Raw genomic sequence first — 26,720 nt, forward strand, 5'->3', positions numbered from 1 at the left:
CAGAAAGTAGGCATAGAGGGAACTTTCCTCAACATAATAAAGGCCATATATGACAAACCCACAGCCAACATTGTCCTCAATGGTGAAAAACTGAAACCATTTCCACTAAGATCAGGAATAGGACAAGGTTGCCCACTCTCACCACTATTATTCAACATAGTTTTGGAAGTGTTAGCCACAGCAATCAGAGAAGAAAAAGAAATGAAAGGAATCCAAATCAGAAAAGAAGAAGTAAAGCTGTCACTGTTTGCAGATGACATGATACTATACATAGAGAATCCTAAAGATGCTACCAGAAAAATACTAGAGCTAATCAATGAATTTGGTAAAGTAGCAGGATACAAAATTAATGCACAGAAATCTCTTGCATTCCTATACACTAATGATGAAAAATCTGAAAGTGAAATTAAGAAAACACTCCCATTTACCATTGCAACAAAAAGAATAAAATATCTAGGAATAAACCTACCTAAGGAGACAAAAGACCTGTATGCAGAAAATTATAAGACACTGATGAAAGAAATCAAAGATGATACAAATAGATGGAGAGATATACCATGTTCTTGGAGTGGAAGAATCAACATTGTGAAAATGACTCTACTACCCAAAGCAATGTACAGATTCAATGCAATCCCTATCAAACTACCACTGGCATTTTTCACAGAACTAGAACAAAAAATTTCACAATTTGTATGGAAACACAAAAGACCCCGAATAGCCAAAGCAATCTTGAGAACGAAAAATGGAGCTGGAGGAATCAGGCTCCCTGACTTCAGACTATATTACAAAGCTACAGTAATCAAGACAGTTTGGTACTGGCACCAAAACAGAAATATAGATCAATGGAACAGGATAGAAAGCCCAGAGATAAACCCACGCACATATGGTCACCTTATCTTTGATAAAGGAGGCAAGCATATACAGTGGAGAAAAGACAGCCTCTTCAATAAGTGGTGCTGGGAAAATTGGACAGGTACATGTAAAAGTATGAAATTAGAACACTCCCTGACACCATACACAAAAATAAACTCAAAATGGATTAAAGACCTAAATGTAAGGCCAGACACTATCAAACTCTTAGAGGAAAACATAGGCAGAACACTCTATGACATAAATCACAGCAGGATCCTTTTTGACCCAGCTCCTAGAGAAATGGAAATAAAAACACAAATAAACAAATGGGACCTAATGAAACTTAAAAGCTTTTGCACAGCAAAGGAAACCATAAACAAGACCAAAAGACAACCCTCAGAATGGGAGAAAATATTTGCAAATGATGCAACTGACAAAGGATTAATCTCCAAGATTTACAAGCAGCTCATGCAGCTCAATAACAAAAAAACAAAAAACGCAATCCAAAAATGGGCAGAAGACCTAAATAGACATTTCTCCAAAGAAGATATACAGATTGCCAACAGACACATGAAAGAATGCTTGACATCATTAATCATTAGAGAAATGCAAATTAAAACGACAATGAGATATCATCTCACACTGGTCAGAATGGCCATCATCAAAAAATTTAGAAACAATAAATGCTGGAGAGGGTGTGGAGAAAAGGGAACACTCTTGCACTGTTGGTGGGAATGTAAATTGATACAGCCACTATGGAGAACAGTATGGAGGTTCCTTAAAAAACTAAAAATAGAACTACCATACGACCCAGCAATCCCACTACTGGGCATATACCCTGAGAAAACCATAGTTCAAAAAGAGTCATGTACCAAAATGTTCATTGCAGCTCTATTTACAATAGCCAGGACATGGAAGCAACCTAAGTGTCCATCATCGGATGAATGGATAAAGAAGATGTGGCACATATATACAATGGAATATTACTCAGCCATAAAAAGAAATGAAATGGAGGTATTTGTAGTGAGGTGGATGGAGTTAGAGTCTGTCATACAGAGTGAAGTAAGTCAGAAAGAGGAAAACAAATACAGTATGCTAACACATATATATGGAATCTAAGGAAAAAAAAAAAAGTCATGAAGAACCTAGTGGCAAGATGGGAATAAAGACACAGACCTACTAGAGAATGGACTTGAGGATATGGGGAGGGGGAGGGGTAAGATGTGACAGGGTGAGAGAGTGGCATGGACATATATACACTACCAAATGTAAAATAGATAGCTAGTGGGAAGCAGCCGCATAGCACAGGGAGATCAGTTCGGTGCTTTGTGACCACCTAGAGGGGTGGGATAGGGAGGGTGAGAGGGAGGGAGACGCAAGAGGGAAGAGATATGGGAACATATGTATATGTATAACTGATTCACTTTGTTATAAAGCAGAAACTAACACACCATTGTAAAGCAATTATACTCCAGTAAAGATGTTTAAAAAAAAAAAAAAGAAACCTTTGAGCAGATAACTCAAAGCACAAGTTTGAACTCTCTTAAGCTCTAAGCCCATGTTTCTCTTTGCTTGACACCAGTATCTTAAACTCAGATGTTCAAAGTTAAAAATTTATCACCTTCTCAAAAAAAAGAAAAGAGAAAACTCAGACTGTCATTCTGAACTTTGTTTTAATTAATAGTACCATCATTCCTGCCTCCTAGGCAGGGCCAGCTTCCGGGGTGCACACATGTGCAGTAGCACAGTCTCTGTGCTCAGAAGGGTCCCACGCCTGGTTTAATGCTCTGCGGCTACCACCTTGAAATACTTAATAATTTTTAAACAAGAGGTCCTGCATTTTCATCTGTTACTGGGCCCCACAAGTTATGTAGCTGGTCCTGCTCTTAAGCTCAAAATGCATCCCTAGGCTTATTTTTATGCTAAAGTTAAGTCAAACTGATATTTATAAAGTACCTGTTCTTGTCTTAATACCATCACCTCTAACAAGTTTCTACTCAACTATTGGTTCTGCTACCCTGAGCTCCCCTAATCTCTATTTCAGGTGCAGTTCGATGATGACAAATGACTAGCAACAGGAAATCTGTGATTTGTCTATGCAGAACGAGAATGCAGAGTATCACATTATTACATGTGATGGAGCTCAAATAAACTATTTGATGATTTTAAATAGTGGTGTCTGATTTTTGACAGTTTCATAAATTAGAAAATATATATATATATACACACACATATATAATATATATGTTATTTACAAGCTTACAATGGACTTTCTTTCACTTATCAAATGGTCTATCTTGAAAATAACGATTTATTGCATTGTTGTTCAAATGGGGATTGAAATTAATTTACTAGCAAGTGTTGTCCACATGAAATTTTTGAAAGTACCAATGGTGGACAGCTACAAACATTGATTAGAAACATCCTATTACCTATGCTTCACAATTTTCCAAATTTTTTCAAAGAATACAAATGGTTTCGCTAATGAGTGAGCTAGCCAGCTCAAGGGGAAAATGCCCACACCAGTCTCTTTCCTGTCAGCTAAGTCAATTGCAACTCAGAAAAACTTTCCAGAAAAAAAAAATTAACTGAATGTACAGCTAGAAAGAAGACACCATAGTACATGACTAACACTAAGATATATCCTAATAAAGTAGATTTCAAGAAAAAGAATCCTTTGGGGTCCCAGATAAAAATATCAAACCCTTTAAAAATGAGGAAAGGGCTTTCCTGGTGGCGCAGTGGTTGAGAATCTGCCTGCCAATGCAGGGGACACGGGTTCGAGCCCTGGTCTGTGACGATCCCACATGCCGCGGAGCAACTGGGCCCGTGAGCCACAACTACTGAGCCTGCGCGTCTGGAGCCTGTGCCCCGCAACAAGAGAGGCCGCGACAGTGAAAGGCCCGCGCACTGCGATGAAGAGTGGTCCCCGCTTGCCACAACTAGAGAAAGCCCTCGCATAGAAATGAAGACCCAACACAGCCAAAAAAATAAAAAATAAAATAAAATAAATAAATAAGTCAAAAAGAACAGAAAAAGAATCCTGTGAAAATAAAAAAAAATTTTTTTAAATGAGGAAAGAATCAAGTTGGTCTCAGACTGCTCCACTAAAACATTCAGTACTAGAAGACAGTGAAATGCCTACAGAGTTTTCAAAGAAAGAAAATAAACCCCCAATACTTTGCAACCAACCAAACTGTTTTTTCAAGAGTCCAAATATAGAAACAACAACAAAATGTTCAGGAAATGGAACTTAAAAAAAAAAAAACAGACAACTAAAAGGTAAATGGAAAAACTATAACAAAAGAACTTGCAGTGAACACTGAATCCACATGACTGTAGGAACAAGATGAAAACAAACTTATTAAGTATGGTTATAGAGCTGAATGTAAATATTTTAAAACTTGTCAAATGTAGAATTAATTTATTTAACAAAAGCTGGTGAGAAGATAGGTAGAAATAGTGGAAGATAGTGTGAATACTTCAATTTTCTCATCTTTTATAGCCAATGGTCAAAAGACACTTTTAAATCTAATAGTAATAACATTAACTAACATTTATTGACAGAATACTATGTGCCAGGCATTGTACCAAGTACATGGCATGAATTATCTCATAAAATTCTTCATAATAACCCCAAGTGAAAAGCCATTTATTGTCTCCATTTTATAGATAATGAAACCGAGAATGTAAATAACTTGTCCAGAATACATTAGTCTGTAGGTGGTAAAGCCAGGTTCAAACACAGATATCCTGATTCCAGGACCCACACACTTAACTATTAGAATGTTGTAGAGTTAAAGCTATAAAAGTAAACACCATATAATCTGCTTTAATTGAGTGATAGAGGGAAGGAAGACAAAAAGATGTGAAAATATGCTAATTTCATCAAAAGTGTGCATAATGTGCTAACATATATGAAGGAAAAAGAAAAATGAGTACCTGGGTGATACATTCATATTCATTGAAAACTGTAGATAATTCCATGGCAACACATTGGGAATCTCAGCTAGTTTTTAATCCCTACGTAGAACTACCTAATTTGGAAATAATATAATTTATTTAATTAGGACTTATTGATAAGAATTGTATTGTCAGGACAGGCTAAATTAAGCTGTAGTAACAATCTCAAAATTTCATAGGCTGGAAAAAGAAAAGGTTCAATTCTTATTCACGCTTCATTTGTGTTACCGGTCAGGAGGGGTGTCTGTCCAGCACAATCCCTCTGGGAGCCCTGCTAATGGAGCAACCACCATCTCAGACATTACAGGTCACAGTGCCTGAGACAGTGTTCTGTAGCTGCAGTCCCCAGCCTTTTTGGCACCAGGGACCGGTTTCGTGGAAGACAATATTTCCATGGACCAGAGTGGGAGGGGATGGTTTCGGGATGATTCAAGCACATTCCATTTATTGTGCACTTTATTTCTATTATTATTACATGGTAATATATAATGAAATAATTATACAACTCACCATCATGCAGAATCAGGGGCAGCCCTGAGCCTGTTTTCCTGCAACTAGATGGTCCCATCTGGGGGTGACGGGAGACAGTGACACCCGAAGTGTGTTGCTTATGTCCAATCTACTCCGTAATCTTGCTTTGGTTGCTGTCACTGCAGAAAACCCTGCTTCACAAAGACAGGACGTTGGAACTGGAAGCAGGCTTTTCAGTGCTTTTGTGGCAATCTCAGGATATTCCGCCTTGACTTTAATCCAGAATGTATGGAGATTTGAAGTTGTCTCAAACATACGTTTAAGGCCATTTGCAATCTCAAGCAACTGATCCTCTTCTAGCATGGACAAAGTCAATTCACCTGGCTTATTCACAAATGGGTCACAGATCCATTCCTTCCCAGTTCGGGGGTCTTTTGTGGTTGGGAAGTAATGCTCAAACTCTTTTGGAAGCTAGGTAAGTGATCATGCACCAGCTGGGAGAAGGAAGGCCTTGGCTCAGTGTCTTTCAAAATCTCTGCTAATGTTTGAAACATGTCAAAAATCCCAGTGTTCACTCGTCACCCCCATAATTCCAGTTTGGCTTTGAATGCAGCCACTTTATCTGCCACTTGAACACAGTTGTCATTCTCCCCTGAAGTGACAGATTGAGTTCGTTGAGCAGGTTGAATATGTCACACAAGTAAGCAAGTTTTGCGACCCATTCTGTGTCACTGAAGTGTGCTGCCAGTGGTGACTGTTTTTCTAAAAGAAATCTCTGGAGCGGCTCTTGTAACTCAAAAACGCTGGCCAGTGACCTATCTTTAGAAAGCCATCTCACTTCTGTGTATGAGGGAAGACGTGTGTGCTCTGCGTCCATCTCCTCACAAAGCTGTGAGAACGGACATGAGTTAAGGGCATGTACTTTAATGTGGTTGATAATTTTAATCACATCCTGCAAAACGCTGTTAAGTTCAGGTGACATTTTTCAGCTAGCCAGCATTTCTCTATGGATGACACAGTGCATAGACTCACATTCAGAAGTGACCTCTTTGACCGGAGTAGTGAAACCAGAAAGCTGTCCAGTAATGGCAGCCATTCTGTCCGTGCACATACCGACACAAAATGACCAATTCAGTTTTCCTGATATGTAATCATTCAAAGACTTGAATAGTTCTGCAGCTGTGGTGTTGGTTGGCAACAAAAGTGCACATAACATATCCTCATGCACATCCTCCTGAAAAATATATCGCACAAAAACAAGCTTTGCTGCCTTGTTGTCAACATCAGTAGACTCATCAACCTGGATTGCGTACCACGGTGACTCATTAATCCTCTCTAACAATTGTACCTCAATATCCTCTGCTATTTCATCAATTCGTCTAGTTATGGTGCTAGCTGAAAGAGGAACACATGCCACTTTTTTAACTGTAGCCTCTCCTAAAAGTTCACGGCAAATGTCCTTAGCAGCAAGCAGGATGAACTCTTCACCAATAGTAAAGGGCTTCTTAGCTTTAGCAATGCGGTTAGCCACTAAGAACGATGCTCTCAGTGCAGACACATTTGATGAAGTGGTGGCCTTCAATAATTGCTTCTGTTCTTCATGTTCACATTTTTTTCTTTTGAAAAACTCCAAAGGCTTGTCTTTTAATGCAGGGTGCTTGGTCTCCATGTGGCAAAGCAGGTTTGAAGGTTTCATGGCTTTGCTGGATAGCCGGTCGCCACATATTATACAAAGCGGGCTTGGAAAATGAGAATCACCTGTTGCAATGAACCCTTAATTTAAGGACTCTTGGTATTTTCTTTTATATGCAGCTTTCTTTTTGTTGGCAGTCTTAGAGTCTTCTACTGTCTCATCATTGGGTCTTTCACCCTTTTCAAAGAAGCTCTCCAGCGATGTTTGTTTTTTATTCATTTTGGCTAGGGTTAGCTTGTGGGCTTACCAAAACTCACTGAGACAAGTGTGCAGTGCAGGAAAGAGGCGCGGATGGAAGTGGTAAATAAAATAATGCGTGGCCATGTGTGGACTAAAATAAGTAAGTGTCAGATTCTGACTTAAAGCCTGCCACCAGATGCAGCTTGTCACTTGCCACTCACTGATAGGGTTTTATTTATTTATTATTATTTTTTTTAAACATCTTTCTTGGAGTATAATTGGTTTACAATGGTGTGTTAGTTTCTGCTTTATAACAAAGTGAATCAGCTAGTCAGAAAGAGAAAAACTGATAGGGTTTTGATATGAGTCTGCAAGCAATTGATTTATTATGGTCTCTGTGCAGTCAAACCTCTCTGCTAACGATAATCTGTATTTGCAGCCACTCCCCAGCATTACATCACTGCCTCAGCTCCACCTCAGATCATCAGGCATTAGATTCTCATAAGGAGCGTGCAACCTAGATCCCTCGCATGCGCAGTTCATAGTAGGGTTCGCGCTCCTATGAGAATCTATTGCCGCCACTGATCTGAGAGGAGGCGGAGTTCAGGCGGTAATGTGAGCGATGGGGAGCGGGCGTAAATACAGATGAAGCTTCGCTCGCTCGCCTGCCACTCACCTCCTGCTGTGCAGCCAGGTTCCTAACAGGCCATGAACCAGTACTGCTCCATTGCTTGTGGGTTGGGAACCCCTGTTCTGTAAGATGCCTCACCAGCAATTAAATGTTTGGTCCAGAAATGACAGATGTAACCTCTACTTACAACTGCTTGGTCAAAACCAGACACATGATCCAATCTAACAACAAAAGGGCCAATAAATACTATCCCAGAATCACCAGAAGGCGGAGAACTGAAAACATTTGGCAAACAACACTAATGATTACCACATAAACATTTAGCTTGTTACCACATTTTTCTAACTACAAATAATGCCACAATAAACATTCTTGTTTAAAAAAACTTTGTGTACATGTACAGGTACATCTATATTATAAATTCTTAGAGTGGAATCGCTGGTCAGAAAACATGTCCATTTTAATTTAGATAGATATTACTAAATTTCCCCCAAAAGGTTTTTCTTTTTTAAAATTTACATTTCTTTAATAATGACTGTACTTGAGAACCTTTTCATGTGTTTATATGCCAAATTCATTTTCACCTTTAAATCTCATCCACATGAGATTTAATCTTTAAATGAGTAAGGTGAATATGCAGCTTCCTTTGCTTTCTCCAAATGGCCAGAGAATTAGTTCTTCCAACACAAGCAATCTATTTCCCTCCCCAGTGGTTGGGAAATATCATATATGAATTGAACATTTGCATTTGAGTCTATTTCCTAAATCACCATTATGTGACATTGATCCATCTCCAGTGCCAATGTCACACCATTTTAATTACTAAAATTTTATAATACATTTGATAATCTACTAGAGTTAGGCCATATTAATTATCCTCTTTTTCAAAATTCGACTGTTTATTCATGTATATTATTTAATTAATTTTCTCAAAATTTTATACTAGCTTATCTAGTTCCATAAAATACTATTGTTATTTTTATTAAGGGTTCATAAATACAGATCAATTTTCATTTTTAAAAAATTAGTAATTTTATCAAAACAGAGTATATACATTTTCCTATGTTCAACTCTTCCTTTGTACTTACTCTCAGTTGTTTCATAGTTTTCTTTAGAGTAGTTTTATACACTTTTATTACTTTACTCCTATGTAATTTCTTTTTGCTGCTGTTATTATTGTTACTTTTTGCAAATAAGCTCTTTCTTTCACCATATTATTTACAGTTGAAATAAATATCTTCAGTATTTAAACTGGGTACATTTTGCTTTAAGGTTTTTGAGAAGCACACAAGCTCTTTGATTTGTGTCCATTTAATCAGAAGATTGGTTTGACTTTGTAAGTTCCCTGGCTTGAAGACAGCAGCAGTGTCACTGCATACAAAGCACAGATGTGACCAAAATGCTGAGAGTCCTATTTTCTACTATGTTCTCCAGAGACAATACTGGGCAAATCGATTTCTCTAGAACAGGTGACTGAATGTTTTCATGTGCAGAAAAAGCTAAAAGGATCAAGCATAAATGGAATGTCAATATTTCAGACATTTAACTTCAGCCTGAATGTTATTGGATTTACACATACATATGTATATATATATACATATTATATGTGTATATATTTACATACACACATATATATATATATCCAAACATTGATTCACTTTAATAAATACTTTTAATAGTCTTCGCATTGTAAATCTTAGTTGAATCTCAAATTCTACCTTATTTGGAAGTCTGCTCTCCAAGAATAGACTTATTTTTAATGGTAATTCATTTTATTACATCAGTAGTATTTGGACCTAAAATCTATGATGCCTTGTAACATTTATTCAGAGTGAGACATGCAATCACAGAATTTGAGAACTAAAAAAAAGATACATTCATGTTTTAGAGCATTTTTTCTCAACCATGGTGAAGAATTAGGGGAATTACACAGGGGAGATTTTTTAAAATAAATAGTGTCACTTCTGTTTCCCCATGACCTTAATTCCCTGCCCACAAATGACAGTCACTGTTTAGTGAGAAGTTGTGTGTCATTACTCAAGTGTGGCATGGAAAATAAAGGAAAGGGTAGGGAGGGTCTCAACCACTTCTCCTGGGATTATATAGCAAAAGAAAGTAAGACCTGGGAGCAGAGTGATCTTCTTGGCATCACAGTACTGATGGCAGTAAGCACAGTACTTCTCCATTGACTGGCCACTCCTTCCACTCTATCACACCCGTATTCAGTAATGTTAGGAAAGATGGGATAACCAGAATCAGAGTTACCAAAAGGCTTTTCTGGTACCTCTTGCTTCTCACCAACACATACCATGAACAAAATTAACTACTCTCTCCTCTATGTTCCTAAAGTACTGTTCATAAAGCTAGTGCAGCTCATAAGTGCTAATATAGAACAACCTAATATGTGTTTTATGTTTTATGCATGGCCCAGCCAGATTATGAGATCCATTACAGAAGGATACAAAGCATATTCATTTTTGTCTTCCCAGTGTCTAACACAGTTCCTTCCACACACTTATTTTCACCAAATATTTCTGGAATTAAATTCAACCCATGGCTATACTCAAGAATCATATTAAGGTTTGAGTACAAATGACTCAGATATATCATAAACAATTACATTATAAAGTTCAGTTTAAATCGCATTTTTGAAGATCTCTCTGCAGGCTCTTCTAATTAATTCATGACATTTTTCAAAGTATACTAAATCACAAGGAATTATTTCCATTAATTACTTTGACTACTCTCTTCCTTTCATGAAAACATTAACTTAATCTTCACCTCTTTACATCTTTACTCTGATATCTTTTATAAAGAACCAATTCATCTTATGTTAAATTTCAAAACCATCTTAATTCCATCAATACCTTTTGCACTGCACAATATAAAAATAATGCTCCTCTTCTCCTTTTTCAGATGTAGTATGATTATTAATTTATTAATTATATTATTGCAAATGTACATAGATAGGTAAATACCTAACATTGGAAGAAAACAATGCACACTGAGCCATTTCAGAGGTTATCCCTAAGGAGTAAAATGAAAACAAGCACAGGGAATCAAAAAAGACTTTAATGTGTGCCCTGTGTGTCTTCATGGACTGAACCTTTCAGCCTGGGACCAGAAAAGAAAGACAAGCAGCCAGGAGGACAGAAAGAGAAAATAGCAGTCATGGCTCCTGACATCGCTCGTGAGGCTTAGCTGCACATCTAGAGTTCTCTTTCTGATTGAACAGACTCGAATGGATTTATCAAAAGAGCCTGTCAAAGTCTGTAGTTGACGGTGCACTTCTCTTAGCTGGAATGGCACATCTCTTTACCCCCTACATCCCTACTGTTATCTTATGTCTCTAAACATATAACTTCCTACTATCATAGTAAACGGAACATGGAAAACTTAAGCTAATAAAAGCCCCCCTACTTCCCCAATTTTATATTCTAGTTAAGAGTATAAAGGCAGAAAACCTATATTATACGTACCCTGTTCAAAGCCGCTAGGACCAATTTGTGAATATCATTCCTGAAACACTGTTTTTTAACCATATTTAACTTATGCTGATATTCAGTATCTTCCCTGGATTCTTCTGGGATGCCTAAATGTAAAAATAAACAAATAAACAAATGTTTTTCTCATAAAGATTTGGGCTGAATAGACTGTCACTTACTAGGAATGATTATAATTAACCCAACAATACATATATATGTTATACCTTTTTCTAATCCATGGCTCCTTACCAAAGAAATAACTCTTAGCTTTAAGAAATTTCTAAAAACAGTTCATCACTGAATGTAAAATAAATACAGTGTGTGCGGATGTTCACTGAATTTAAAGTAGCAAGAAGTTACTATGGTGGAGGAATTTTCTGGAACAATCTCTTTTTTGTATGAATAGGCTGTACTCATTACAAGAAGCTAGAAGATTTTTATGCAACAATGGACAACTTGAGAAAAGATCAAAGTTATTTGGACTACAACATAAAAAGGTCAGATATGAAATGTAGACATAAAAGAGCAGCTGGAATAACAGTGAAAAAAAAAGTTTTTAGTTTCAGCATTATAATGGTAAAGAGCATATAGTTTTATTAAAAGTCCTCTAAGGCTGTATAAAGGTATTAAGCAACTTAAAGAAAACATATTCTTTATTCAGCTACATTGTAGCTGAACTAACCCAAAACTGTTGGGAAAACAGGAAGTCAAAAAAATATTGGTTATACAATAGAACATATAAGTAAAATTATTATGAATAAATAACGTTTCTAAAACTTATGACTATAGAAATAATTATTAATAAACAATTCCTTATAACATTTCACTTCAATAATTTGTATTAACACAAACTATAAGTTGACTGCATATAACTTTTCATTTACTTAACAAACATTTGAATGCCAATTACATGCAAGGGATTTTGCTACATGCTGAGAATACCACAGTGAATATGACAGGCATGATTTTCACCCTCCTAGAACTTTCAGTCCTCGTTTTAAAATTTATTCAAACAGGTTCACTACAGCTGTATGACCTTCAACAAGTTACTTAAACTCTCAGTGTCTCATTTTCAGTGACCAAGATCACATTAATTTCTGAAGCTGCCCATTATATCACAAGCAGATGTGACCATTAAAAGCAGTCCTGTTGAGAAGTAAAAACTTCATGCCATATGTAAGGAGACTTATTAAATGTCTTTCTTATATTAAGACCAAATGAATATTCCCAAAAGTTCATCTCTGGTCTTTGTTATATCATTTGAGGTTCTACTATCCAGAATGGATATAATTTCCTTTCCACATAATAGTCCTTTAAATTGTTTGAACTGCAAACTTTTTGAAGGCAGGATCCATAACCTAATCATCTCCAGGTTACCAAGAGTTCCAAGCATAGTGCTTTAGTATAACAGTTGTTCCACATACACTTATTGCACAAATGTGTCTTTAAAAAGCACCCACTCTGATTCAGGCTGCACAGGGTGAAAACCTGGCTCCGTTACATAAGCTGTGACCTTAAAATCTCTGTATATTATGCCTCAGTTTCATCATCTGTAAAATGGGGTGGAAAAGTAGAATCTGCCTTATGGGTTGCTACAAGAATTTTAAAAGTTTATATACATAAAGTACTTTGAATAATGCCTTACACATTTGTTACTAACTATAAATGAGTGAGTTTTAATAGCTTTCATAACCTCCTGCATTATCTCCTCTCCAAATTAAACAAATTCAGCTTCTCTTATTGTTCTTAAGGATGTGGTTTTATATTCATAATCACTTTCCTCTATACACTTCCCAATATGCATATGTCCTTTCCTAAATAATTTTTTCCTCTAGAACTGACACTAAATCAAGAAAGAACAAGTCAAATGATATTTTATTAAAATAAGTAGGTCTTTATTATTATTTTTTTAAAGCAACAGGCTCAATCACTTCAATAAGTTATTGTTATAAAAAAGAGGAGGAAGTGAACAGTACCAGATTGAAAGAAACTTAAGAGACATAATACTAGCTGTAATATGTGGCCCTGAATTAAATTATACAAATTTGCTATAATGCACATCTTTGTTACAATTAATAATCTGAATATGGTCTAGTTAATAAATTAATACATGTACATCTAAACATAAGTACCTACTTCAGCATGTCAAAACCAGAATCATATTCAACCTCAAAACTACTGGGGTACTGATATTATAGTTACTCATTGACATACAGAATGATATAATATAGAATGATATAGTATGGTACAGTTACAGCATGGTAGAGTATGGTATCGTGTGGTATGGTATGGTAATATAGTAGGTTAGCATAGAGTGAAGTAGATGGTTAAGCCTTTACCTAATAGAGAAATGTATTTATATGTTGATATGCTTATAAAATATGTCTATTAATATGTTTCCATACATAAAGTACCACCATAAAGAAATAAAATTATTTTCAAGGGCACCTGTTTAATACATCTAAACATTATTATAAAAAACATTTAAATACATCATTTCATACATCTAAATTATTACTGACTATCAATGTCGCTTCAGGCTCAATCTCAGAACAATAAAAGAAAAGAAATTCTACATTCAAAACTTATTTTTGAACTAAAAGAGTGTTATTAACTAACGGACGATTCTGAATGTCTTTTGGTTATCTTTAAAACTCAAATCCACTCTCAAAAGAAGAAGGTTGACACCTTTAAGGGTAATCAAAAGGATTTTGTTTTGTTTTTTACAATCTACAAAGTTTAAAAAAATTCACAATAATATTTTCAAGCAAAACTATGTCTGTTAAATTATATCTCTAAAGTTGCGTGACAACTATGAATGGGACATCATGATTCAATTCAAAATTTATTGAATAGCTATTTTTGTTCAAGTTACCAGGGGGTTAAAAAAAAAAAAAAAAGGCATGACTAAAGAAAGCCCTCTCCTTGAAAAAATCTATACTCTTATACAGAGAATACTCTTATACTCAGAAACATAAAATACCAATATGACTACAGATAATGGTAGATTTAGGAAGATTTCATTTAAAACGGACCAAAAAAAATGGGCTTCAAATAATTGGGACTTTTACAGAGCAGAATAATAATAACATCCCTGATATTCAGTAGTCAGAAAGTCACGTCAAATGTGACGTGACTAAACATCTCCCACATCCATCCTCTCCTCTGTTTTCTTTACTGGGCCCCCACCATGTCTCACCTATCACAGCCTCCAGCCTAATCTCCCTGCAGGAGGCTCCCCTCCCGCCAATCATTCTCCACACCACAGTGCTACTGTCGTAAATTGCAGATTTGGTTATGACACTGCAATTTTGAAACACCTTAAATAAATTTGAATTGACTTGTGTTAAAAAAAAGCACAAATTGCTCAGCGTTGTGTTCAAGGCCCTTCCCTCTCAGCCTCTGCCTGTCCTTCCACATTTATCCCCAGGACTGCTTTCCTCACATACCATGCTCCACTCAACCCACACCACGTGCACTTTCTCTTTCTGCTTGAAATGTCCTTCCTGGCCTTTTTACCAGGTCAGCCTTATTCATCCATCAAATTCAAATATCACAATCTCTGACCTACTCTTTTGAATAAATTATCTGTGCCTCCATCAGTACTCTCGTAGCCTTTTATAATACATGTATCTATAATAGCTCCTCGCAACTGTCTGGTAATTAACTATCTGTCTACCTCTAGGCTCCTATAAATAGTACAGTCATGTCTTTTTTTACTTGTCTTTCAGACCTTTGCAGTCATCACAATATATAGAACATAAGAGGCACTTAATAAATACGTGCTGAATGAATGGGGGAGCAGGTGTTTTAAATGGGCTTTGGAGGACAAATAAGGTCATAACAGATGTAAGCAGGAAGTAAATGTGGGGAGGATGGACACTATTGTGGCTCATAAGTAAAAGCCACATGGTTATATTTGAGAAAGATTAATTCAACCGCAGAGTAAAAGAAGGACTGGAAAGAGGCAAAAGAGGAAGTGTGAAAATTAGTTGGGTATTATTATAATTCAGACAGGAAAAAAACAAACAAAAAAACTTGGACTTGGTAAGGTCAACAGAAATAGAAAAGAAATAGCAGAGATGACACTCTCCTTGGAGGTAAAGCTCCACACTATGTTGCAGTTATTTTTTCTGGAAATAAATTATTGATGTTTCTTATTAAATTTTAATCTAAATTTATCTGACTCTTCCACATCATCATTTTCCCTCTATTTTAATTTTGGGGCTAGTGAAAAGATTACAATTGGTTGGCAGAAACTGGTCCTTTAATTTTTGCCTAGAAAGTTGATATCTCATGAAAAGTCAAAAAATCCACTTAAAATGACATGTCTTCCCACAATCGATTATGTAACTTACCTGGAACTATAAAATGTAAAATAGCTCGAAGTGCCTCCAGCTGCACTGACACTGACGTCTCATGACTTCTCATAACTGTTATTATTTTGGGGGCCACTGCTGCCATTGTATCCAGGGAAGTGTTACTAGAGATAAAATATTGAAATGCTTATTAAAAGTACAACCTGATTCCAATACAAACACCAATTTGAAACAAGTACGAGAAAACAGAACTATTTTATCAGAAAAGGCTGATGTGAATTTGGTAGTATGAGCATACACAATTTAAATTCTAATTTAGTTAAACTTTGACGTCAAGAAGTTAAATTTACAGTAAACTGGGAATTCTTTTATTTAGTTTCCCAGAACTAACAACTTCCTTCTGATCTATACGTGGGTCACTGGCAGCAACCCTGGAAAGTAGGTGTTATTATTTGCATTTTCCAGGTACAGAATTTAGGCTGACAGAGGTTAAACATCAAGGTCCTATCACTGGAACGTGACAGAGCCAGAGCTGGAATGCAAACTCTGACCGCCAAGTCCAGAGAGCTGTTTATTGTATAACTACCTGCCTCTTCCAGATTAACACCACTAGACTTCTTATATGGTATTCTTAATTAGTTTTATTTGCACTAAAGTCTTGGTTTCTCTAAGGTATTTTAGCTACACTTTCTTTTACATACAAATAAATGTAGATTTCAGTAGGTCCTACAAACTTTAATAGAGGCAGCCCTTGCTTTACACAGTGCCCTACTGACTAAAACTTCCGCATATCATAACTGTGTCCTCACTTCGCATGGGTCTGTGGTTACTGACATATAGTCCCTTTTTTCCACTTTAAAGTCCCAGGTTAAACACATCCCCTCTTTGTAGCCTCTCTCCTTTGGTCGCCCTAGCTTGGTTCACCAAGACCCTATGATTTTACACATCCTGCCATTGAATTATCACACTGTATTGTAATTATCTGTTTATAAATTAGTCTCCCCAACTAGACAGGGAGATTTTTAAGGGCAGGCACATTGTCATAGTTAACTTTGAATCCCCAGGACTGGAAATTTACACATTTAATATATGAGAAAACAGCCAGAAACATTAATTGCCCAGAATGTACAAAATCTTAAACTGTCAGTTATTCCACTGCGTTTTGCCTCATATATAAAGGTTCACACACTGCCAGGACCATAAAAATCACAATTTAAGGTAAACTTAAAAATAACAATTAGAAGCCATATCTTGATTTTATCTTTTATACCTTTCACATAACACAATAATCTGAAAAACTGTTTAAGGTTATGTTCTATATAACTGCCATTTTTCAAAACATAGTCAACACCAAGCATTAAGCACAAAAGCAAACCTTCAACGTATTTCTACTTTCTCTATCATCCCTTTCAATACGTAGATAAAATAAGTCTATGTATCACTGACATGAAATTATATTGCAAAATGTTTCACTCTTCAAATACCTTGTTTTTCCTTTTATTCTTAAAATTATGCTCAAAATATTGATATTTTACTTGGTCCAATTAATATATTCTACATAAATTCAGAAATATGTATTACCTTCCTTCAAAAAGATGATTTAGCATTTTACAGCCACTTTCAGCCACTTCAGGAGAATGTATATGCTTCTGCATTAACTCCAATACATTCAGATATATTCCTTTTGATAACAGGATCTTTCTGAAATTAACTACAAGATTTTTTAAATGTTACTTGTAAAAATGAAAGCACATTCTCATAATCTTGCAAAAAGACACATACTATTAAAATAATCCAAATTCATAGGAAAGTATTTAAACTACATATTTAATTTATATTTCATTGGCAACTTAAAGATCATTAATTTTTTTAATTTAAAATATATACCATTTCCAATTTTTTCACATTTATTAACCATTTGTTGAGGTTTTAGTATTAAAGTCTCATTCACAGAGTAAACTAGTGGAATGTAACCATCATCTATGTGAAAGGAGTATTTTTTGCAGAAATGCATTTTAAAATAATGTTCTCCAAAATAAGAATGAAAGTTAAATTTCATTCTAATATTTAAAACAACTTCCTAAAATAACCATACTTATATAGAGCTAAGGCTCACTAGTGAGTTGGGAGTAAGTTATAGATGTGTGAAGATACTGAGCATCCTATTGGCTCTTGGGGGATGCAGGAAGTGGGGCTGAAACCAGGTTGGGTTGCCCTCAGCCTTGAGCTACCTTCTCCATTTACCCCAGTGGGCTGTACAAACATTATCATTTCTATGTGTGCCATGATATGCAAAGTGATGAAAAGCACTGATAGAGAACAAAAATAATTACATACTTTCACAGAATAATGCCAAAGCTTAAGAAACACATAGATTGCTTTAAAACTGATTGCATATTATATGTGGAAAAGTAATTATATCCCAGCAATAATTATTACAAAATAATTTTCCTCTTCATAATAACCTTTCTTCACCAAATGCAAATCCAGTGTCTTAAAGTTTCCATATTGTCTTAAAGTTTCCATATTGTCTTAAAGTTTCTATATAAATATCACTTACCTTGAAACCTCTATATAAATATCAATTCCAACATTATACACTATATTTCAACACTTTGAAGGTGGCAGGAAATGAAACTTTGAAAGCTTTAAGTACTATTTTGAAAAAATAAGATATGCATCTCAAATTGGGAAAAAAAGAAAAGATCAGACAAAACTCAAAAATAAGTGGAAGTGATATATGCATTCTAAATTACTGGCAAAATCTGAAAACTCACACCTTTTAAAGACATCCTGAATAGCACACATTAAAATATAATAAGAAGTTGGTTATTCAAGTGTTGGCGAGGACATGGATAAAAGGGAATGTAAAATGGTACAGCCACTATGGAAAAAAGTATGGAGATTCCTCAAAAAAATTAAGAATAGAACTATCATATGATCCAGGTATCCCACTTCTGGATATTTATCCAAAAAATGTGAAAACTCCACTAATTTGAAAAGATATATGTACCCCTATGTTCTTCACAGCATTATTTATAATATCCAAGATATGGAAACAACCTAAGTGCCCATTAACCAATGAATGCATAAAGAAAATATGACATACATATATGGTGGAATACTACTCAGTCATAAAAAAAGATGAAATCTTGTCATTTGCACCAACATGGATGGACCTTGAGGGTATTAAGCTAAGTGAAATAAGTCAGATGGAGAAAGACAAATACTGTATGATTTCACTCACACGTGGAATATAAAATAATAAATAAATAAAATAAATGAACAAACCAAACAAAAACAGAGTACTAGTGGTTACCAGAGGGGAGAGGGGCCAGGGAGTGTGAAATGTATAAAGGGGATGAACTGTATGGTGATGGATGGAAACTAAATTTTTGGTGGTGAGCACACTGTAGTATATACAGAAGTAGAAATATAATGTTGTACACATGAAACTTATAATGTTATAAACTAATGTTAGCCCAATAAAAATTTTTTAATGATTTTAATTAATTAATTAAAAAAAGAATTTGGTTATTTTGCTTGGTCAAATCAGAAGTTTTAACAGCCCCTCCTAAAATGGCTAAATTCCAGCCAAGGAAATACTTTAAATTATAGAATTTATTCTAGACCAGCAGTTCCCACACTTCAGAGTATGTGAGAATCCCCTGGGTGACTTGTTAAAACAGATTGCTGGGTTCCACCTACAGAGTTTATGATTCATTGGGTCTATATGGCACCCTAGAAATTACATTTTTAACAAGTTCCCAAATGATGTTGCTGGTCCAGAGACCACACTATAATGATCACTGTCTTGGACATTAACTCAATTTGAGACTTGAAAATTAAGAATAGAAATTCCATCGTACAGTACACGTTGGAGAAAAAATTACAGAATGGAGTCACTTTAGAGTTTATAGAACACTTTACACACCTTATCTCATTTACCAGCTATCTACACAATACTCATGACTTCTTCCACTCCATTTTAGCAATAAATTATCTGCTTTACAAGACCAATAACAATATGCAAAACTCCCTCCAGGCCTTCACTTCAATAGTCACCTTCTTTCCTCACTGCCTAGTCACAATTTCATCACCTCTGAACCCTAATATGTATACTCCTTCTTTTTTTTTTTTTTTTTTTTAAAGATATGCGGGAATTTTTTTTTTTAATTTATTTATTTATTTATTTTTGGCTGTGTTGGGTCTTCGTTTCTGTGCGAGGGCTTTCTCTAGTTGTGGCAAGCAGGGGCCACTCTTCATCGCGGTGCACGGGCCTCTCACTATCGCGGCCTCTCTTGTTGCGGAGCACAGGCTCCAGACGCGCAGGCTCAGTAGTTGTGGCTCACGGGCCTAGTTGCTCCGTGGCATGTGGGATCTTCCCAGACCAGGGCTCGAACCCGTGTCCCCTGCATTAGCAGGCAGATTCTCAACCACTGCGCCACCAGGGAAGCCCCTATACTCCTTCTTTGCTTCGTATTTTTTTCTTAGTTACCTCACATATCATATATGCCAATTAGCCTTTTTATTTATCTTCCCCACTAGAGTGTAAGCTTCATGAGCCTGGGATTTCTATTTATCTGCTGTATCTCAAGTGCCTAAGGTTCAATAAATATTAATTTGATTAACTAATTAATTAAATGAAGAAAATGTTACACAAGATGCTTGAACCTTCACCTGGTTACCACCATCACAAAACCCAGTTTTTCTGGCCACGAATCCAGTCATTTTTTCTAGAAAACTATACCCAGCCCTACACATGCAATGTTCCCAAGTGTGTTTCAATGACAAGTTGCCCATGGAGATTGGTGAACAAGCTACTTAAGTTCTTAATACTCTCATAAGGCAGAAGTCCAAGGACTATACAAAGGGATCTGAGGAAAGTTAACATGGCAAGTGACCAAGAACAAAGAAGTAAGAAAGCAGAAAGAGCAGAGAACTGATTCTGAACAAAGAAACCAAGGTTAACTCCAAATGTAACTAATCCTGAGACACCATAATAAGAATCAGCCCAGGGATTGATCAAAATTGCAGAGATCAAGATTCTTCCCAGGGAAGACCCTGAACTCACCTCCTCCCATGGGCATACCAGAATTACAACTATTTACAGAGCAACTATCTATGAGAATGATCTGAAGACTAGCAGAAAAGATAATCCACAACTAAAGACATAAAAGAAGAACCACAATGAGATGACAGGAGGGGTGTAGAATGTGATATAGTCAAGACCCACACTCCCGGATAAGGGACCAAAAAACAGGAGGATAATCACAATTGCAAAGGTTCTCCTCATGGAGCAAGGGGTCCAAGCCCCTCATTGGTCTCTCCAGCCTGGGGGTACTGCACTGGGAAGATGAGCCCCCAGAACATCTGGCTTTGAAAGCCAGTGGGGCTTCTATAGTGGGAGAGCAAGAGGGCTGTAGGAACAGAGATTCCACCCTTAAAGAGTGCATGCGAAGTCTCACACACTTGGAGACCTAGCACACAGTAAATTGAAAAGAGCCTGGGTCAGACCCACTTGCTCATCTTGGAGAGTCTCCCAGAGAGGCAGAAGGTAACTGGGACTCCCCCTGGGCACAAAGATGCTGCTGACAGTCATTTTGGGTAGCATATTCTACCACGAGGACATTGGTGTTGGCAAGTACCATTTTGGAGTTCTCCATCTAGCCAATTAGCACTAGGATTCAGCTGCACCTATCAGCAGGTTGGTACTAGTCCTGGGAACCCCTCAGGCCCATAGTCAGGTGCCACGGGACTCTCAGGCACACAGCCAGCCACCCAGGGACCTGGCACTGCCAACCAGCAGGTCGGCACCAGCTCCAAAACCCTAAGCTCTGCAGTCAACTGCCCCAAGACCTCCCAGGCCTGAAGTCAGCCTGCCAGGACCCAGCCCCACCCACCAGTGGGCTAGAACCAGTCCCAGAAATCCCCAGACTGTGCAGTCAGCCATGCCATGACCCAGCCTTGGCCACCAGGGACTTGCAGCCTCTGCATAGGAGGTCCAGGCGGCCAACCAGCCAGAAACTGGCCCCACCTACCTGAGCACCCGTAGTAGTTGGACTCACCACAACAGAAGAGCCCACTCAGACCACACAGGGGGCACCCCCTAGAAGATATAGCTCTGTTAACCAGAGGGGAGTGTGCTGCTAGATCTAATAGTATGTTCCTATGTAAGGACACTTCTCCAAGATCAGGAAACATAATTAACCCACCTAAACATACAAATAAAAACAAAAAATTAGGCAAAATGAGGCAACAAAGAAATATGTTCCAAATGAAGGAACAAGATAAAATCTCAGAAGAATTAAGCCAAGTGGAGATATGCAATCTACCAGATAAAGCATTCAAGGTAATGATCATAAAGATGCTCAACAAACTCAGGAGAAGAAAGAATGAGCACAGTGAGTTTAACAAAGAGTTAGAAAATATAAAGAAGAATTAAAGAGATGAAGAACACAAAAATTGAAATGAAAATTACAATACAAGGATTCAACAGTAGATTAGATGATACAGAGGAATAGATCAGTGAACTGGAAAACAGTGTAGTGAAAAATAACATGAGCTGAACAAAAAAAAAAAAAGGAAAAAAAAATATGAATTCAATTTAAGAGAACTCTGAGACAACATCAAGCATACTAACATTCTCATATAGAGCCTCCAGAAGGAGAAGAGAGAGAGAAAGTGGCAGAGAAATTATTTGAAGTGACAATAGCTGAAAACTTCCCTAAACTGGGAAAGGAATAGATATCCAGGTCCAGAAAGCACAGAGAGTCCCAAACAAGATCAACAGATCGAGGTCCATAAAAAGACATATTGTAATTAAAATGGAAAAAATTGAAGATAAGGAGAGAATACTAAAGCAAACGAGAAGCAACTAGTTATATACAAAGGAACTCCCATAAGACTGTCAGCTTAAATTCTGCAGAACAGAAGGGAGTAGCAGGATATATTCAAAATGATAAAAGGAAAAAATATTCTACCCAGCAAGGCTATCATTCATTTGAAGGAGAGATAGAGTTTTACAAACTAGCAAAAGCTAAGAGTTCAGCACCACTACGCTGTACAAGAAATGTTAAAGAGATGTCTCTGGTGGAAAAAAGAAGACCACAACTAGAAAAATAAAATTTATGAAAGGAAAAATCTCATTGGTAAAGGCAAATAAAGTAAAGGTAGTAGATCAACCACTTATAAAACTCGTAGGAAGGTTAAAAGACAAAAGTAGTAAAATCATCTATGTCCACAGTAAGTAGGTAAGGGATACACAAAACAAAAAGATGCAAAATATTATGTAAAAAACACTGAATGTGGAGAGAGTAGTAAAAATGCAGGGATGTTAAAATGCTTTCAAAGTTAAGAGATCATCTTCTCAAGAAAGTGACATTGGAAAAAAGAAAAATACAACAGATTAATGTTTTATATGTGTGTATGTGTGTGTCTATATATATATCTATAATATATATATATAGGAATATATATTTATAATAACAAAATAAATCCATATATGATCAATAAATGAGAAATAAAAAGTTAAGAGATCAACTTAAAATAATTTTATACACACACACACACACACACACACACACACACACACACCCCTAACAGTAACCACGAACCAAAAATCTATAATAGATACATACTGAAAAAAAGAAAATAATCCAAACATAACACTAAAGGATAGTCATCAAATCATAAGAGAAGGGAACAAAAGAAAAAGGAACAAAAAAGAACTACAAAAAAAAGCACCCATAAACAAACAGCAATAAGCACACACCATAAATAATTACTTTAAATGTAAAGGGACTAAATGTTCCAACCAAAAGACATAGAGTACCTGAACGGATAATAAAACAAAATCTATCTATATGCTACCTACAAGAGACTCACTTCAGATCTAAAGACACAAACAGACTGAAAGTGAGGGGATGAAAACAGGTATTCCATGCAAATGGCAAAGAAAAGAAAGCTGGAGTAGCAATACTTAAATCAGACAAAATAGACTTTAAACAAAGACTGTAACAAATGACAAGGAAGGAGATTACATAGTGATAAAGGGATCAATCCAGCAAGAAGATATAACAATTATAAATACATAAGCATGCAACACAGGAACACCTGAATACATAAAGCAAACATTAACAAACATACAGAAAGAAATTGACAGCAACACAATAATACTAGGGAACTTTAACACTCAATTTACATCAATGGACAGATCATTCAGACAGAAAATCAATATGAAAACACTGGCCTTAAAAGACACAATGAATCTGATGGACTTAATAGATGTGTGTGTGTGTGTGTGTGTGTGTGTGTGTGTGTGTATCACTTTCTATCCAAAAGCAGCAAAATACATATTTCTTTCAAGTGCACATGGAACATTTTCCAGGACAGATCACAGGCTAGGCCACAAAACAAGTCTCAATAAATTTAAAAAGAGTGAAATCATATCAAGCATCTTTTCCTACTGTAACACTATGGGACTAGAAACCAACTTGAAGAAAAAAACTGCAAAAAAACACAAATATGTGCAGGCTAAACAATATGTACTAAACAACCAATGGGTCACTGAAGAAATCAAAGCAGAAATTTAAAAAAATACCTGGAAATAAATGAAAACACAAAGAAAAGAACCCAAATTCTATGGGATGCAAGCAGAAGTAGTTCTAAAAGGGAATCATATAGCAAAACAAGCATACCTCACGAAACAAGAAAAGTCTCAAATAAACAACCTAACCTTATATCTAAAGGACCACAAAAAGAAGAACAAACAAAACCCAAAATTAGTAGAAGGAAAGAAATCATAAAGATCAGAGAAGAAATAAATGAAACAGAGACTAAAAAATCAATAGAGAAGATCAATAAAACTTAGAGCTGGTTCTCTGAAAAGATACACAAAATTGATAAACCGTTAGCCAGACTCATCAAGAAAAAAAAAAGAGACAGAGAGAGAGGACCTGGCCCAAATCAATAAAATCATAAATATAAAAGAAGTTACAATCGAAACCAAAGAAATATAAAGAATCATAAGAGATTACTATAATTATATGGCTATAAAAAGGACAACCTAAAAGAAAAGGAAAAATTCCTAGAAATGTACAATCTCCCAACACTGAACCAGGAAGAAATAGAAAATACAAACAGACTGATTACCAGTAATGAAATTGAATCAGTAAAAAAAAACAAATAAACAAAAAAAAAAAATCTCCCAACAAACAAAAGTCCAGAACCAGACAGCTTCAGAGATGAATTCTACTAAACACTTAAAGAAGAGTAAATTCCCCTACTTCTCAAACTATTCTAAAAAATTGAAGGGAAAAGAATGCTTCTGAACCTGTTCTACAAGGCCAGCACTACCCTGATACAAAAAACAAAGATACCACAAAAGAAAATTACAGGCCAATATAACTGATGAACATAAATGCAGAAATCCTCAACAAAATATTAGCAAACTGAATTCAACGGTACATTAAAGGAATCATACACCACGGTTTATCCCAGGGATGCAAAGATGGCTCAATATTCACAAATCAGTCAATGTGATACACCACATTAACAAACTAAAGAAAAAAAACAGCATATGATGACCTCAACAGATGCAGAAAAAGCTTTTGACAAAATTTAATATCAATTTATGATAAAAACTCTGAACAAAGTGAGTTTAGAGTGAACATACCTCAACATAATAATAGCCTTATATGAAAAACGTATAGCCAATATCATACTCAATGGGGAAAAGCTGAAGCATTTCCTCTAAGATCAGGAAAAAGACAAGGATGCCACTTTTGTCATTTTTTTTCAATATAGTATTTGAAGTCCTAGCCACACAAGACAAAGAAATATAGGGAATCCAAATTGGAGAGGAAGACGTAAAACTGTCACTGTTTGCAGATGACATGATATATATAAAGAAAATCCTAAAGATGCCACCAAGAAAATATTAGAACTAATAAATGAACTTAGTAAAGCTGCAGGTACAAAATTAAAATACAGAAATACATTGTGTTCCTATACACACAATGAGAATGAACTATCAAAAAGGGAAATTAAGAAAACAATCCCATATACAATTGCATCAGAAATAAATCTAACTACGGATATAAAAGACCTATACTCAGAAAACTATAGACACTAAAGAAAGAAAATAAAGATGACACAAACAAATGAAAAGCAATTCTGTGCTCATGGATTGGAAGAATTAATACTGTTAAAATGACCAAATTACCCCCGGCAATCTACAGATTCAAAGCAATCCCTATCAAAATACCAATGGCATTTTTCACAGAACTAGAACAAACCATTCTAAGATTTTTATGGAAACACAAAATACACCAAATATCCAAAACAATCTTAAAAAGAAGAACAAAACTGGAGGCATCACGCTCCCTGATTTCAAACTAATAGTAATCAAAACAGTATGATACTGGCAAAACAAACAAACAAACAAACAAACACATAGCTCAATGGAACAGACTAGAGAGCCCAGAAATGTACCCACACTTATATGTTCATTTACTCTCCAACAAAGGATGCAAGAATATACAATGGGGTAAAGGCAGCCTCTTCCATAAATGGTGTTAGGAAAACTGGACAGCTACATACAAAAGAATCAAGCTGGACCTCCTTTTCACAGGATATACAAAAATAAACTCAAAATAGATTAAAGAATTAAATGGAAGACCTGAAACCATAAAACTCCTAAAAGAAAACATAAGCAGTATGCTCTTTGATAATGATCTTAGCAATATTTTTTTCAATCTCTCTCCCCAGGCAAGGGAATCAAAAGTAAAAATGAACAAATGGGACTACATCAAACTAAAAAGATTTTGCCCAGTAAAGGAAACTATCAACAAGATGAAATGGCCACCTACTGAATGGGAGAAGATATTTGCAAATGATATATCTAATAAGGGGTTCATATTCAAAATATACAAAGAACTTTTACAACCCAACATCAGAAAAACAAATAACAAGACTAAAATATGGGCAGATGACCCTAATAAACATTTTTCAAAGAAGACTTAGGGATGGCCAACACACACATGAAAAGATGCTCAACATTACTAATCATCAGGGAAATGCAAATCAAAACCATAATGATTTATCACCTCACAACTATCAGAATG

At 35.9% G+C, this 26,720-nt stretch overlaps 1 protein-coding gene across 2 annotated transcripts in view; it reads right to left on the reverse strand.

Annotated features, from left to right (window-relative positions):
- Nucleotides 1-26,720, reverse strand: part of LRRK2 (leucine rich repeat kinase 2) — a 159,409-nt gene that overhangs the window by 106,615 nt on the left and 26,074 nt on the right. For both annotated transcript variants that reach the window (XM_061206211.1, XM_061206210.1), the window contains 3 exons: nt 17,176-17,305; nt 15,634-15,758; nt 11,270-11,382 (listed from right to left, as the gene is read on the reverse strand). In XM_061206211.1, coding sequence (XP_061062194.1) covers nt 11,270-11,382; nt 15,634-15,758; nt 17,176-17,305 — 368 coding nt within the window. The remainder of the gene's footprint in view (nt 1-11,269; nt 11,383-15,633; nt 15,759-17,175; nt 17,306-26,720) is intronic.

The sequence above is a fragment of the Eubalaena glacialis genome, chromosome 11 (genome assembly GCF_028564815.1).
Source record: "Eubalaena glacialis isolate mEubGla1 chromosome 11, mEubGla1.1.hap2.+ XY, whole genome shotgun sequence".
NCBI classification, from domain to species: domain Eukaryota; kingdom Metazoa; phylum Chordata; class Mammalia; order Artiodactyla; family Balaenidae; genus Eubalaena; species Eubalaena glacialis.